This window comes from Aptenodytes patagonicus, chromosome 9 (assembly GCF_965638725.1).
Source record: "Aptenodytes patagonicus chromosome 9, bAptPat1.pri.cur, whole genome shotgun sequence".
In the NCBI taxonomy this organism is placed as follows: domain Eukaryota; kingdom Metazoa; phylum Chordata; class Aves; order Sphenisciformes; family Spheniscidae; genus Aptenodytes; species Aptenodytes patagonicus.
The window spans coordinates 1,150,299-1,168,178 of NC_134957.1; the positions used below are offsets into that span (position 1 = coordinate 1,150,299).

Genomic DNA, 17,880 nt, shown 5'->3' on the forward strand with positions numbered 1-17,880 from the left:
CTTTTTTAGTCAAAAATTTCCCTGCAGTGAGAGATAAAAGTACCCACTGTTACTCTTGTCATGCCCCTAAAAATTAAGGTGTTGCAAGAAGTGTAAAATAATTCAGTTTTACCAGATGCTACTGCCTATAATTAATACACAAAAAAGACTTAAAATACTAAAAGATTATTGTTTGATATGCAATTATAACAGAAAATAGAAAAAATGACAGGAATTCAAAAATGTATTACCCACTACATAAATAAGAACATTTAAAAATGCAGCTAAATATCAGTTATGATTGTCCCTCTTCTATCACTCTGTTCTGTGCAACTGTTGTGTTTTTTTTCCTCCAATTCTAGGCACAACAGTAAGTCAAGGTACAAACCCAGTAAACATTATTTTTCCTGTTTGACAGCTACATTAGAATCTGATTTCATTGTGCAAAATATCTGCAACACTAAAGCCAAGTTTGCAAAAAAACCTTACGTATTTATTTTGCTAAAGAACTACAATTCTCATCTAAAAAATATTCTTTATTGCAAGCACAGTAACTAAGACATTCTCCAGTTACACATTTATAACTTAACTAAAAAGATAATAAAGTCACAAAAACCAATGCCAAATGCATTTAGCTATAAAAATAAGGATGCAGTTTAGCCTAGCCTAACAGCAGAAGGAGAAGATATCTTTGACAATGGAAACATAATACTTGAGCTAGAGTTATTTTGACAATGCATGACTGCATTATGCAAATCTGCATGCAGAAGATATGAAAAACCAGTACACTACAAAAATGCATACCATCTCTGACTATATGAAATCTTTAAAAAGACCAGAAAATTCAAGTGGGATGTGACCCAAGAATCCTGGAAATTATCCGTTAACTACCAGAACCTGTGTCATAGAAAGTCCATGAAACTACCTTGGAAGAAAGATGTTTACTGGAGAATGACTGTCTACTTTTTTGAAAGTAACCCTGGTTCCCAACCCGGTATTTCAAAAGGATGTGGTTTCTCAGAAACGCTGAACAAACTCTTTTAACAAAGAAGTAATACAGATCCCTTGCTATTTCAGGCTTTAGTTCTCAGTTTCTAACACTTGCATGAAACAACTGTTTCTGCTTAGCTCCTATCACGTTATCATTGGAACAAACATATAGTTTGTTCTACACTAGACTGAAAAAACAGACTAGAAAGTGGCTGGAAAAGCGGCTCAAAGTCACCGTCAGGCTCAAAGAGGATAGCTTAACATGCTGCTATGAGCAGCATTTCTCAGCACCAACGCTGGAATCAGTATCATTTAGTATCTTCATCAACAACCCGGAAAACAGGATAGAATGTGCCCTCAGGAAGTCCGGACAACACCAAGTTGGAGGGAGCGAAGAGGCAACTCACATGCTGGAGGGATGGGATGCCAGCCAGAGTGACCTTGACTGGCAGACACCCCATCCAGTTTAACAAAGGCAAATGCAAAGACTTGCACCTGTGGCAGAATAACTCCTCACACCAGTGTGGGCTGGAGGACAAAAGGGTAGAAGATAGCTTTGCAGAGAACACCACATGATGCTGGTACACAACAGGCTGAATGCAAGTCATCAGTGTGCCCAGAGTGGGGAAGGCCATCCACACGGTGTCCTGCAGATGCCCATCAAGTAAAATGGTACAATGAAACATCACCTTCCAGTGGCATTATTTTTGGAAGTAGCCTCAACTTTGCTTCCTGAAGTCTACAATATGTGAAATTTGTGAGCTAACTGGCTGTCACTCCATCATTCCATCATTTTTAAGAAACATTCTCAAGCTAAAGTATCACAAAGCCTTCCTTTAGATCAGGGCATCCACTGCTGACACTGAATTCTGCAAACTCAAGCTGCAAGAGGCAGAAAGAGAAAGATTTATGTTGCAGGACTGGCATTCTTAATGAAGTGAATGAAAAAGGGAATAAAGCCAACTAAAATTAAACATCCCAACTAAAATTAAAAAGCTTATTAAAAAAAATTTAGCATAGCTTGAGAAAGTTTTCACAATAATGAGGTTTGTTTTCTATTTTCCACCACTCCAATTTTCAAAACATTATAGAAAAATGGCAGCTTTCACATGAAAGAATTTTCTGCAAAACCCTTTTTAGGTTAAACAAAGGCTCTCTTATTCTAATATTCAGCAGAGTGGGATAACTGTGTGTAGAAAAGATGCACACAGTTTTATGGCCGGCACAGTTCTACAACCTCCACCACATGATCAACAGTCTTTGATACAATCCCATTCTGAAGAAATCAGCTCTAAGGCTCTTCCTGATTTTGTTTCATCAGCAGCTGGAAAGATAACTGAAGGCTAGTACAAAGATCTAGTCCACAAAATACAAATGACAGATTCCCACCCTACTGCCACTGATCCAAAGAGCAGTACTGTAGGTAATATCTGAACTGGAAGATTCAAGAGCACCATGAAAATTCTGCCCCTGTATGTGTATCCAGCCATACCCCAACCACACGTTTTGGAAAGACACAGGTTAAAAAAACCCAAACAGCTTTACCATTTCTTCTGCAGAAATAAAACCCAGAGGTGGGCCAGACAACAACTATAGTGTGCACCAACTCTCTACTCTGGACAATGAGTGGACCAGGACTGTGGTACTCAACAGGCAATATAAAACCAGCTGTGGTTTATAGCCTGGCTTGACAAACATCACATTAGCAGAGTCTGGTTGAAGTCCCTTAGTGTACCCTCATACAAAAAACATACAATTTCCCATTAGAAGAAAATATACAAATATTGTGAGATTGGTATATATTACTGTCAAAAACACTTCCCTGAAAATAATGCCTTAAAACGCTGTGGGGCAAGGATTCCACTTTTCCATTATGAAAGCCAGAAGTCCTATTAAAATAGGAAATGATACCCACTACCTGTCAATAATAAAATAAAAAAGGTAAATAAAGAGTTGAAAGATAGTATGACTTCTCCAAGCAATTTTTCATTCATTCATTACAAAACAGTATTAGAATAGCCCCAGGAGTTCAGATCTTTCTAAAGAGAAAGATTGAAGTGTATATAGTTTTCCACAATATTCATATATCAAATGTACTTACAGCTTTTTAAAAACAAGTAATGCTATTCTTTATCCAAACTGAAAAATGACTTCGACTCCAGAAATGTTTTCACAACGAGCAAAAAATTTATGAGTTCATCCATTATGCTAAACAAAATGTAGATGTGAAGCTTATGCAATTTAGGTACCTTTTGAAGACTAATAATCCAATGTATGACTGAGAAAATATTGTAAGAAAAAAGGAGGAAACTTCTGGAATAGAGCATTCCTCTATAAAAAAGATAAACTTCATTGCAATCAAAATGGAAGCACGTTGCTGGCACTTAAAATGAGAATGGTTTTGTAAGGGTTAATAGACTGAAGCAGCAAGGAAAGCTGCTAAATGCAGAACCACAGATGATTTAAAGTGACAACTCCTCTAAAAGTGAGATTATAGGAATTCTTTGCTTAATCAGTTTAGATTGGAAAACTCTAAATTGGGGGTGTTATGTGAAGACTAAATAGAAGACACTATCCATGACTGCTCATCAATCACAGGGTATTTCAATTCACTATCTCTGCAGAAACAATAAAAGTGAGAAGTACACCATTACTAATGTTAAATTTAAAAGAGGAACTACAGAAATATGAAGAAGTTGGTTGCAACTTAGTTTCTTTTTACCAGAAAGAGTAAAGTCTTTACTGACTGTAAGACAATGATTAAAAGACAATATATTGAAAGTTCAAAAGGGAAGAATTTTAGGAAATCAGTCAGAGTTTGGAGGGGAAGCTATTAGAAGTAAGCAGGTATCTTGTATAAATTTAAGCCATGATCAAAAGGAAAAACAAAAAGCTCAAGCTGTCAGGTTACAGCAGTGTGCAGTAAGGTAGTCAAATAGTATTAACATCACGTTTGCCTTGTTTTTGCACTTTTCCCTAAGCATTCATTATTGCTTACTATCAGAGGCATGCTGCTAGAACAGACTGGCCTTTTACTTGATCCAGTACAATCATTTTTATACTCACACTTTGCATGCACTACATGTTGAATTTGAAATACAAGGCTTAGTTGGGAAATTTACACTTGAACCTCATCTTGACGTTATAACATTTTTCATAAAAATATGCTGATCCGTGATACTGGTGTTGGATTTTTGCTTGCTCAAAGTATTCCAAAATTTTATTTAGAAACTAGATCGAAAATAAAACAACAGCCCACACCCCCGCAAAACCCAGATCTGCTCTCCTAACTTGTAATACGTACAGATCTTCCTAGACAGTTTTTCTAGTAATACTTTAGCCGAGTCTAAGCCAAAAAACATTTAAGCACAACAGTAACTATATAATTAGTCCTACAGAAGTCAATGAATGTATAAAATTAAAACTGTTCAGACCTGATCCTAAAGATACACTTTTAGCCGATCTAAACACAAATCTGAGATCAACACACAAAACATGGGTAAAATTTATTAGTCTGTCAGATGCAAGATGATTCTGGAGAAGAAAAAAAAACAACTTAAGTCTCAAACACTGCAGAAACACCTGCATATAGTGATTCCAGGAGGCAGAAGTTTTCCATGTCCACAAAACACTCAGTCATCTTATAATTCAAACCCTGTGATGGTTAAAATTTATATTGAACAATAACAGCATTAAAAAAAACCCTCAGTTTAATTATATTTCACACAGCGATTATTAATTGACTTGACAGGCCAATGGTACCAAAGAAATACAGGCAGGCAAACGTTCTTACTTAGTGTAACACTCCAAAACCTTATGTCCTACCAACTATTCTTCTGTTTACACAAATATCCCATCTTTCTTTTTCTCCCATCTCAAACAGAAAGCCAAGTCTCCCTCCTTGAGGAGGGTCCTATAAAGAGAAAATTATCAGATTTGCATTCTATCTAATAGAGTTCCAAGAGTGATATTAGCAACACAGACAAGACTAAGGCTTTACTAATGTGTCACCTTCTCCCACAGGTAAGGACATTAGACTTCAAACACCTTTAACTTCACAATCAACCATGGTAAATGATGGGCATTATTTGTACCACAACATTCAAGGAACAGGAGACAGAATATAAAATTTAAGAAATTAAGTTCTATTGCACAAAGATATTCCAGATGCTGAAATGTCAAAATAATTTAAAGGAATCGGCCAGTAAATGTATGCATTTCCCATTCTCCCTAAGGAGGAAGAAGGAAAGTTAAATTCAAGCTGCCAAGCATTTAAGATTAACCATAAAGCAAAGACACATGTGTGAAATACAGTGACATTTGTCTCAAAAAACCCCACCAACAAAACAAACAAACAAAAACCCCACCAACAAAACAAACAAACAAAAACCCCACCAACAAAACAAACAAACAAAAACCCCACCAACAAAACAAACAAACAAAAACCCCACCAACAAAACAAACAAACAAAAACCCCACCAACAAAACAAACAAACAAAAACCCCTAAGTCAGACTATAAAAGCCTAATACCTTAAGCTCCTATGAGCATGAGTTGCCCACCTTCTACCAGGAATGGAGATTCCAGCATAGCATAGAAAGAAGCGTATGAATCCAAAACTAAGAACAGGTCAGCTTGCCAAAGCAGTCTAACACTTCATCTACACTATGCCCACCATGGACTCCTGGCATGCTGGGGTCAACTTCCAGAGCCCTGCAATGTTATTATATAGCTTTAATACATGTAGTGGAGGAAATCTCTCACCTACTACAGATGAACAACCACCAGGGCTGCAGAATTAGAGTCACAGAAACTCAAAGCTAAGTAGAAAAACCCTCCAAATCTCTCAGTTGGTGGTGTTATTGTTCATGACTGTGGCTCAACAAGTAATTCCTCAGCAGTTGTGTAACTTCATTAGCTCCCATCCTATTTTATATTATACTAGCACAGTTTGCATGGCCATACCATGAAAAAGTGCTAGTTTAGTCCTCAGGAATATGTTCCAAGCCTGTATATCTCCCATTCAGGTATGTTTGTAATGCTACAAAAACTGTATTTTCACATTATTGTTAGTCTTGCCATCTTCTTCACTGGGAATAATTAAATGCAGATGCTCAGAAATTTTATGAAAAAGAAACATTAATGAGCTAACACTAAACTTGAATTATCCACATCTGAAAACATTATCCTTCATTTTACCACTCTGTCAGCATCAAGCTTCCAAAGACCTTGAAGAGCTGCTAACAACTTACAAGTATTTGAACAAAACAGTTCAGAAAATAAACCCACTTTTATTACATTTTCCTCCTTCCTCGTTTTAGCAATCCTGCTTTGAGAAGTAAAAAAGGTAACAAAAACCATGGAAATAGTATATAGTAGTTGTTTATTAGCAAACTGAAGATGCCAGTTTCTGTTGTAGTATTTCAGTAGTATCTACGTAATCTATGAATAAGATTGGTCTTTAGTGTAATCACTAAGAATATCCTTGTTTTCTATCTTGTTTTAATCTTCAAAAGAATCACGTACTATATAAATGACATGATCATTCTAAGACTGGGGAAAATGGATTCATGAGTCAGCAGGTATTCAAAGGTACTATTTGAATTTACTGATCTTAAGCTGAAGTCTGTAAGCCCAATATTAAAGTGACAGCAACCACTTCAGCTGCAAAACAGACAAAAAATTTTTTAGAATTTACTGGTAAAGAATGTTCAAGAATTACAGCAAAATAATTTTTGCATGTAACTATGTATTTCACATACAAATATATGTTTGCTCTCCAACATTAAGAGCTATGGTGAAGGACTACACAGAACAAACTGGGCACCCATCAGTTCTTATGCACAATAAGGAAACTGATATACCTGTCACACACCTATAGCTCTCAGGAAACTAAATTGACCACCATACTTTCCTTGTCACAAGGAAAGTTAAATACATTTAAAGTCTATTGTTAAAAGTTTTGTAGTAATATTTAAATTGATTTTTATCTGTTGTGTATACTTGTAAGTAAAATAGAAACATAGTCTGTCTTCATCTAATCCTTGTGGTTGCTATATATTTTAATTGACATATCAAAATGACATAGAACAGAAAAACTCAGAACTGGTTCACAAGCCCCATAAGCATTTATTATGGAATCACAAACAGCAGGATTCACACTCTGCAGCACAGTCTTCCCACAAATGGGAAGCAACTTTTTTAACAGAAGACATAGATACAACTTGTTGTGAAGTTACGCCTGAGCATGTAACACTGATGTTGTTTCACTTTCAAAAAATATATATGAAATCTTATTTTCTACAAGTGCCTAATAAGTATTTAATGCCATATAAAAGATCATCCTCTGAATATTTTTCTTTTTTAATACAACATTGTCATAGTTGAAATTTAATTTCAAATCACCTGGAATATTAACTGTAAAACCTGTATCTAGAAAAGCTCCCTAAACCAAAACTTTTAGAATACTATAAGCTTTTTTAATCTAAGCACGGAGTCAATGTGTAGAAAGAACAAATCACTTAAAGTTTCTACAGAAGCAAAAGATCATTTTAAGAAATAAGCTTTTTGATGTCCCTGCTCAGAAGAACTTACTTTAGAAACTGTATGGTTAGAATTTTCACATTTAAGTAAACTTAAATGATGCTACCAGAACTTCATCTTCACGATTAATATTGCAGTAGCTTATGATTAAAAAAATTGATGGAAAAGTCTTACACGCACTTTGCATTTCAGCAATGTTACATGTGCTGCTAGTTCTACTTCTGTTTCCAGTGTTGCTTCCTATTTATCTTAGGCACAATTTTGTGAGGATTTCACTTTCACATACTTCTCTATCTTTAATGCATTGTATTTAATTAGTAACTCGTAAGTGAATATGCTGACATTTCAAAACTGAGATTCATCCAGCCGTATTACTCAAGTCTTGATTTTTTGAAAATGGCAACTCAAGTCAAAGGCACAAAACAGTGCTAGGAACAGAGAATAGAAAGATATTTCATTGCATACCCATATCTTGATACTGCATGCACTTCCTGGATTATCTCAAAAAAGATACAGTACAACATATACAAAGAGTATATGCACACACATGAGAATTTTTCAGTATAAGAGATTATGCAGAATAGGTTTCATCAGCCTGGAATAGACAACTGAGGACACAATCTATTTTCACTATTTTCAGTAAAAATATGGGGCTGCAAAGGAAGTTATCAAGTAACAGGTTAAAAAGATTATTATTAGCTTTTAATAGAGAATCCTGGGCTAGATACACCTTTTTATCAATACAGTTATGTCCAATTTATATATTAGAAAAATATTTTTCTAATATATAGTATATATAATTTTCTGTATTTTTTCTAATTATATAGTATATAATCTTACATATAACCATGATTAGAGAGACTGCACATAAATAAGGACCAGCACCCCTTCCCAAGCACCTACTACGCCAGGGAATATAGTGGGAGACAGCAGCAAAGATAAAAGAACCCTTTGCAAGTGATGTGACAGTAATTTGACAGTAAGGGAAACAATAGTGAGAAGTTTCTGAAACTGAAAGGAGAAAGAGCACTGATAGAGAGTTGCAGCTTTTAAGCAGTCACAAAATTGCCACGCGCATGGATGAGAAACTCAGGACTTCTGAGCAAGTTCAGAAAAAGTATAAAGCAGGTGTTTCCTTGCCCCCAGTGTGACCACTGTTTAATAGCTAGAGAGAGATGAAAAAACCTTCCAGGAAAATGAATTACTTTGGCCAACTTAACAGCTTCCAGTGCATGTTCAATCATTTATTCAGTCTTCTAACACATGCAATGTCTCCTTATATGCTACTAAAGTGAAACACAGCGTACTGGACTGTGCTAATGTGAGTGACCATGTTTCTCATGGCAATACACCATCAAATATTTTAGCACAGGGCTCCTCCATATTAGATAGAAGCTAACCATCTTTTCACATTGCTTCTCAGTTTCATACTCCTCTACTTTTGTTTCTTCTTTGAGCTGTTTAAAAGAAAGAAAAACACTCCCAAGACTGTAGGTGGCTATGAGCAGCTTTTACTTTTTTTAACTGGGTGTTTGACAGAGCACAGAATAGCTTCTATTTTTGTGAAAGAGATATTACAAAGAGATATTACAAAGCGGTGTTTGGGTTCTAAATCCAACAACTGAAGAGCTAGGAAATACCTGCTTTGTGGTTATCCATGTCACTAATTTTAGTGACATACTCAGCCTGTGTGGTTAAAGTGACAAACGAAGAAACTGTACACGACCACGTAATTAAAAGTTGCTCGTCAAACACAGAAGGAAGGTTGTATAGGCAACAAGAAACTGTATTTTACAGATTGAGTTCCTGGCTTTTCAAACTAAACAGCACTACTGAAGAAAAGAAAATCCTTTTTAAAAATACATATTCTTATTACTTCAAGAATTTAAACAAAAAAAGCATCCTGTCAGATTGAACCACAGTTCTTCCACGTGAAATACATGTTTTTGTAATGGAAACAGACCAACAGCTGTCTCAGACTTCTACTACCGGGAAGGAAGGATTGAGATCCAGCGCACTGGCTTTGAAATCAAGGTAGCCTTGAGGAACCCACTATTCCGGCCCATCATCATCTCCTAGTCTACACTAGACACATCTACATTGAACATGTCTAAATTGGCAGTCTGGTTCAAGCAATTCTCGTTTTTCATGTAAGTCATCTCCACTCGCCGCATGTTGGTTCAGGTATATGAGGTTTTTCCTGAAATTTGCACTCAAAAACTAAACCAGAAGCTCTGATCTAAAGGTTGGAACAACTGGGGGGCATGTCAGTGCTGACCTGCTGCACACCAATACAAGGATGAAACCAACAGATGAATTCAGAGAATTCCTCACCATGTTACCACATGAGAAGGATCCAGGCATTTCCAACACAAGACAGCAAACTGCTCCAACTCTTGAATACACGTGTTCAGTTATTTTAGCATAGTATGATTAAAACAAAACATAAAGAACAGACCAGCAAGAGGAAGGAATCATTTACTCCTCTAATTGGCACATGAAGGGGTAAACTGGCACACCAATTGGCTATATAGTCAAAAGGACATTACTACATGTCAAGGATTATCTTCCCCTCCACTTCTGAAGGTGTCTTGTCACAACAAATCTTTTGTAGTTTGAAATGGTAAGCAGCAAATCCCACAGGAAGTTTATTTGTTTCCCTAAACAACACAGCACTTTAGTCTAGTCTGTAATTCTTAAAACAGCTTACTACCAGAAAGGGTGAAACATGTTTTCCTGACAAGTCAGCAAGACTTATTAAGCTTGTGTGTTTAGAGCACAGGGCATCTTCTTCCCACTTAAATTGGCCATTACTTACTGGTTTAATTCTGTCAATTTCTTTTTTGTTTTTGAAGTTTTTAAATTCCAAGTTTCAGTTTCAAATTATTTTAACTCTTTCACAGAAAAGTAATATAAGAGAAAGTAATCATCATTCGTAAATGAAGCAAAGTCTGGGTTTGTTAAGGATTACCTAAAATGCACACAAAACTCCAAGCTGCTTATGTTAGTCTCTGTATGCTCAGTTATATACATCCAAGGCCTTTGCCCTGAAGAGCATACAATCTAAATAGACATGAGGCAGAGACAAAAGGCTACAACCAATCAACTGTAACCAGTGTTTACTATATGACTTATCTTTTGTGTGGATAAAATTGCTTAACATTGGATAAACTAAGCAGAAACATTTTTAAAGTAAGCCAGACTGCTGGAAGACAAAGGCAAGTGAAGTAAGCATGAAGCAGAAAAAACCCTGAAGAAAATGGGTAAACTAACACTCCATGAGCACAGAGTGAACGGCGTCTAGCAACAACTACAGCATGTTCTCTTGAGACACAAAGGCAACTGCTGTAGCAACTTCAGCATCTGTTCTTATTTGCTGGTGCCTCCCGCTTACTCATGCCAGATCTCATGGCAGCATTTAAGAATGACTGTAGCCACTTCTATTAGCTTAAAAATAAGTACGTAATATCACTCATTACTGCATGTAATGATTTGAAGTGAACACTTCCATAAACCTTTTAGTTCTAGGTCATTCTTTAATATATCAAGTTCTTGTCCACTACATACTGGTTCCACCTATTGAAACAGTGATAAAGTGACAAATTGAAGTAGATGTTTGTTTTAATACACAGATGGTCAGGGATTTGCTCATTGTGCAGTTACATCTGCTGGACAGCAGCCTACGAACAGGCCTAAGATGCAGGGCTCCTTCAAGCCTTGTAACTACATTTTTTGAGAAATCATACGTTGACACTTGGAAACACATTAGTGATAATCATGTCTGTCAAGCAAAAAAAATATTCTCTGTTACAGAACTAAAATAAGACCTTTTTTCCCCCGCTGCCCCCTACCTAAAGTGCTATACCTTCTCTAGATCTGTCAGACCTGGCAGCAGATTCTCCTAGCAAGCAGCAAACAATCCCAGGTTAGTCGGAAGAATAATGAAAATCAGACTGTCGGACAGCCACAGAAAAGCAGAGAATTCAGAAGTCTCTCCACACTGTCAAGTAGAACTTTTACCAAAAAAGATCTAGCGAGTATCTTTGCATTTTCTGTGGAATTCTAGCCTTCAGTCTGATTCAGTTACCTTTTTGCTAAGGACATGTTTCAGCATTAAATGCCAGCCTTGCCAGTAAAATGAATATATACTCTTGAATGAGCTCCAACAAAGCTTCACAAGTCAAAATGAGAAGATACTTTTCACAAACAAAAACATCTGAAAAAGCAAAGGCTAGTCCATTTTTCTTATCATACAAGGTTTTGCAATACAATTCGTGATCTAAATACATTTGCCCCCTCCTCAAATAATAACTAACAAAGCAGAAATATGCATCACAAAGTTCTTTAGATCGATCAAAAGCAGAAATATCTCAGAGGTTAAATCTTTTTGATATTCCAAGGCACAAAAATAGTCAATGTGATGGCAAATTTAGTTTTGATGGATGGAGAATACAAAAAGTCAAAAAATTACTCATTGCACATTTCTTGTAGGTCAGTATTTCAGATAAGGCTATACCATGGAATTTTTTTTTTTTTTTTAAGATTAGATTAAGATATTAGTGGCATTCTTCATAATGCAATCCTTTTATGCAGGCAAACTAATAGTCAGTTGTTTTAACTTCAACTCACTGAACTGAGACTTTTCCTAACCTGTCTATAATACCAAGTATCCTTAACAAGTATCCTTATCACTGGCCTTCAGCAAGAAGGCCTCAGACGACATATACAACTCATTTTCCCTTAGCCCAAACACTGGAAAGACTAAGAAACCACTGTGGGGAATTTCCATAATTACTTGCTTATAAACCATGTCACTTTCAGATTTTGCATCTGATGCATTTCTGAGCCTAAACACTACCTCCTCCCCCCCAAAAACATATAATCTGAGTTTCTCTTTTTCTTCAAATCTGAAGAAGTCATTACTGAAGAACCACATGTTTTTCAACATGTTTGATTTCTAGACTGTAATCTAGATTTAGGATATACATCATATATGAATGTTACTTTCTTAAACAGAAAATTGGATTTGGTGTTGCTATTCAGTTACCTGTCATCACTTTAATCAACATTGGTACCACCAACAAAAATAACTTTATTCAAACAGGAAAATATAATTGGTTTAGAATTGTCTATTATAAAGGCAGAAGAAGAGTATTATAAATTAACATTCTCATGCAATTCACACTCAATACTAAGCTGTAGGTTTCGTTGTTTTTAATCCGTAATCACATGAATGACTATATACCTTAGAAGAGCCAGAAATATGATGTAAAAAAATCAACAAAGTCATGCAAGTAATGCTAGGCAATGGTATCTTAAATGACAAGCGTGCTTCCTCTCATCCCATCCCCTCAGCAGACACATGCAGGAATCACCATGGGGGAACTCTGCCTGTGGTGCCGAGATTGTTATTGGCCATGACAGGAGGGCTCATCCTGAAGTCATATTGGGAATACACTGGTGTTACTTCTCAGCTATTTAAGAAGGTAGCAGGTGGTGAGAAAGGAGAAATTTCGAAGTTAATATATTTACAGGCAATCACTTACCTACTTATAATTGCTTGGAGGTTCCCTCAGAATTAAAAATTGGGAATCAAGTTTGTCATGATGAAGTCATAAACAAGTAAGCCTGATGGCACCACTATATTTACCCAGAGCAAATAAATTGTTTCTTGAGCTGTCAATCTAGTACCTTTCATATTTACTAAATTCATATTTTAAGAAGTGCTCACAAAAAAGGGGGGAAATTGCTAAAGGCATAGGTTGACTTAGTTCAGCATGGCAATATATCACAGGAATCTATCTTTAAAAAAAACAAAACAGAAAACACACAACTCTTCAGCTAAGCAGACAGTGATTACATTGATGTGATATACTCAATTACTTAACTGCCAGGGGGCCTAATGTTGCTCACGCAGCGAGTAGCAAAATTACACACATTAATAAAGTGATTGGAATATTCAATATACCTCTTGATATCTCAAGACCTATGATTTTTTTCTTCCAGAAATTCATTTAACAGCAGCACAAGATCTGTTTGAACAGCCAGAAGACAAATTCAGGGAAATAATAAAATAAGTTTTTTTTGGCCAAAGAGCTGCAATGACAATTCACAGTTAAAAGGAGATATGACAAACATAAGGTCAGAGCTAAACAGGCAGATATTGTCATTATGCTTTTAGCTCAGCAATAATTTTTGTCAGATAATTTAAGATGCCCAAAACATGCTACGGTATTTGTGAATTATGTAATGGCTTGCCAGTACATAAGTTAGATGTATAATATGGCCAGACCTTAAACAAAAAATCCTAGGGTGTTTTTGATAAATCAGCAGTGGTTGTGCTTTGACATATCTGAACCTTACTGAGAACTGTAGTGGTTTTATTTCAATCCTAGAAATAACTTTCTGTTGCTGATTTTATTGACGTTAAGACAGAATATTCTGGATTTACAGTGACACTGTAGATTCTACTGCATAAAGGTTTGTGATATGGAAAACAAATCGCTTTCATCCAGATTTCTTAGAGGTTTTTTTTAAGTATTGTGTTTCAAGTACCACAGAGCTGAACTTCCGAGAGTCACTGACTTAGAACAGAAAGTGAAACACAGCAAAGATTTTTGACCCAACTCCCCATCTCCCATGCCTCAGCCTAAATCTATATCCTTATTCATGGGTATATTGTAATGCGAAACTGTGACGACTGCTGCAAAAATGCCAGTAAGTAAATGACCATAGCCTCTGAAGCAGTTGCTGATCTTCCATCAAGCTCTATGCCATACTGATACTCTGTAAAGGATGTCCGTGATTCACCAGCAGAATACCATTTACCCATTTATCAAAAAAATTCTACAGATTAAGTCAAAATAAAGGCTTGAAATCTTTTGTTTACAAGCATATTTTGAAAGACATCTAAAATTTTTATTTCACAGGATTAATTCGTAAATCAGTGCTACATTAAATGAGGATTGTTACGAGATGGTACCTGCACAGACCCATATCAACTAAGCAAGTTTTTTTTAGAGCAGCAAGCAATATGGCTATTTTTGTCAGAGACTGCCCTTAAACATTTTCACACAATCTTTCATGATGAAAATTCAATCCTGATGGTAGTGACTGGGCTCTACTACATCCTAAAAGATAAAGACAAGATCACAGCAGACAGCTTTTACTCAAATATGTTGAGATTCAAAATAAAACAACAAAAAAATTAAGCCCAAAATGTAATTAGTAATAATTAGAAGGAAACACAAAATATGGATCCTTGACGCACCTGCTTCAGGATACAGAAAAAGTCTTTTTAATAACAGATTGCCTATATACAATGCTTCATTTTTAATGCTTTAGTTATTGAATATTTATACACAGAAGTGACCTACTATGTTGCTCAATACAGTTTTATGCTACTACAAGGAAATAGAGCTATTTTTCATGGAACCTGTTTTTATTTTAATCTTGTGCTTCCATTATGAAATAACTAACACACTTTTACCTACCCCTATTCTGCACTGCACATAGGGATGCATCATATGCGTCAGGGGAAAAAAGCTAATAACCCAACAAAATATTAGCAGGCTTGGAACTAGATACAGAAATGGGATTTTAAAATCAGTCCTTTACAAATTCTACACCCTACACAGCCTAATATATCACAGAAGAATGAGTACATCATTATTTAACCCTCTGCACAAATGCAGCCCACAACAAAGAGCAACAGAATGAGTATTTGATAGACCAGGAGTACAGGATTGTCAGAGATGGATAAGGTACCACAATAGGCAGTCTCATATTCAAAACAATAAGCCAGCTATTCATAACCCATGGGGAAAGAAAAGCCCCAAAACACCCCCATGGAATTAATTCACTCAAACAACATTTTGGAAAGCCACTACTACTTGTGAACAAAGGATGCTAGACCTCTCATTAATATTTTGTTCTAGCACATTACTCAAAATGATCCATTTTCAGCAGCTAGTCCAGCAGCAAATAAATCCAGAAGTACATCAGAGATGAGCCAAAATATAACAGAACCGCCATGGAAAATGTAGGTTTGTTTTCTAGGAACTGTATAGAAAAACGTCTCCAAGTTTACTTCACCTAAAAGCCTGGGTAAATCCAGGCTCACACTCATGATATCTAAGCATTTACCAACACGGTGAATACATTAAGCCCTGACACGCACTCTGCTAGATGCACACACATCCCTCTCACCCGCACTTGTAACCATCTTCCTGCTGAGCTGGGAAGGACCTACCGGACGACCCCAGGTGATAAAGCTTCACTGCAAGGGATTTGACACCCTCGAAGGTACAAGCCAACCACAGCATGGAGCTCTTATTCCCCAGAGCGCGAGCTAAATAGCTCCCCTCACCTTGCACACCGTCTTCCAGGCACCGTGTGCATGCACACGAATTGCAAGTCCTCATCCTTACGACACGTACAGACAGACACACAGAACACAACGCCTAATTCCCTGTGAACGCCCCCGCCCATGCACGCACACAGAAAGCACAACCTTTCCCTCACTGCACAAGCACACACAGACGGGAACCTCTCTCCTCACTGCAGGCAGGCAGCCCCGCTCCCCCCGCAGCACAGGCACACAGCGAGCGCCGGCGCCCCTCCCCATCGCAGACACACACACGGAGCACAATAACGCTCCCACTGCACACACGCACTCAGCACAACACCCCGCTGCGTGCACGCACATGCACACACGGACGGGGTTTAGCGGGAGCCCCTCTCCCCGCAGAGTCCTGCCTTTGCACACACACAGCGGCAGCACTCCGCGCAGGCGCATGCTGCTGGGGTACCCTCGCCCCTTGCACCCCACCTCCTCCGGCACACCACAGGAGCACCCCTGCCTTTGCACGCACACAGGAGAAACAAGTCCCCCCGGTGCACAGCCCGCCACCACGTACCCACAGAGCAGGAACGCTCCCCCCGTAAGCACACACAGCAGAAACACCCCCTCGATGCACGCAGAGGGGGTGCACCCCACCACTGCACACCCCAGATCCTCCAGCCATCCCCGTCCCACTACATGCCGGGGGAGCCCCTTCATTGTCCCCCCCCGAAACTTGGAGACTCCCCACTATCCCCCATTGCCCTCACACAGCGAGGGCCCCTACTCCTCCCCACTGCCACCACAGCAGCCCCCACACACACTCCAAGACTCTCACTGCCACCACAGCGGGGACTCCTTAGTGCTTCTCCCCATTGCCACCACACATGCCCCCCCCCCACCTTCCTCATTGCCACCACAGCATATGCCCCCCACTGCTCCCCCCAGTTGCCACCACATCGATTCCCCCCCGCTGCATCCTCTCCATTGCCCCCACAGGGCACCCCCAGGCCCTCCAATACCACCAGAGCAGGCCGCTCCCATGCCACCCCTCCCCAACTGCCACCATAGCCCCCACCCCCCGCAGCACTCCTTTGCCACCACAGAAGACCCCTTCGCTGCACGCCCTCCACAGCCACCTTAGCAGGGCTCCCGCACCTCCCCATTGCCACCACAGGGCCCCCCCTTCCCACTGCTCGCCCCCAACTGCCGCCACAGCGGGGACGCCCCCCCCTCACAGCCGGGCCCCCAATCCGTCCCGCATTACCCCCGCAGCCGGGCCGCCTCGGCAGGAGGCCCCGTCACCCCTCACAGCCGGAGCCCCCCCACCTGCTTGCGTGGTGTCGCTGAGGTCGTAGCCGCTGCCGGGGAAGTCGCGCAGCTTCCTCCCGCTGAGGCAGAGGATGCCCGAGCTGCCCGCCTCCTCCAGGGCCCGGTCCAGGCTGCGCACCGTGTGCGGCTGCGGCAGTGTCGCCGCGCCCCAGTGCGGCCCGGCCGAGAAGGAGAGAGTGAGGTGAGCGGGGATCCCCAGCCCCCCCGCTCCGTTACCGTTACCGCCGCCGCCACCACCCCCCTGCCCGGCCGCCATCTTCGCGCGGCACAGACCAGCCCCACAATAACAACAGCCGGGACCGCCCCGCCGCCCCGCCGCCACTGCGCAGGCGCCGCCGGGCCCGGAGGGGGCAGGGGGGGCCGCGGGAGTGAGACGGAGGGGCCGCTGGCGGAGGGGGCGTGGCTCCTGCGCGGCCCTCGGCCGCCCTCACCAAACCGCGGCGGCGTGGAGCGAAGGGGCGTGGCTCCCCGTCTCCCCTGCGGCCTCCTTCACCAATCCGCGGCGGCGGGGGCAACGGGGTGTGGTTCCCCGAGGAGGTGCTCGCCAATGAGGGGCCGCGCGCGCGCGCCAGGGGGCGGGGCGGTTTGTAGCACGCGGGCCGCGCGCGGGCGCTCCGGGGAGCTGCATGCCGCCGCCCGCGGGGCTGCGGTGGGACCGGGCGGGCGCGGGGCGGGAGCAGTCCCGGGACGTCCCGC

At 40.0% G+C, this 17,880-nt stretch overlaps 1 protein-coding gene across 6 annotated transcripts in view; it reads right to left on the bottom strand.

The window, feature by feature from the left end:
• The window catches only part of LRCH2 (leucine rich repeats and calponin homology domain containing 2), a 56,386-nt gene extending 38,946 nt beyond the window's left edge, over positions 1-17,440 (bottom strand). For all 6 annotated transcript variants that reach the window (XM_076346869.1, XM_076346868.1, XM_076346866.1 and 3 more), the window contains exon 1: positions 17,182-17,440. In XM_076346869.1, the coding sequence (XP_076202984.1) occupies positions 17,182-17,440 (259 nt within the window). The remainder of the gene's footprint in view (positions 1-17,181) is intronic.
• Positions 17,441-17,880: the final 440 nt, after the last annotated feature.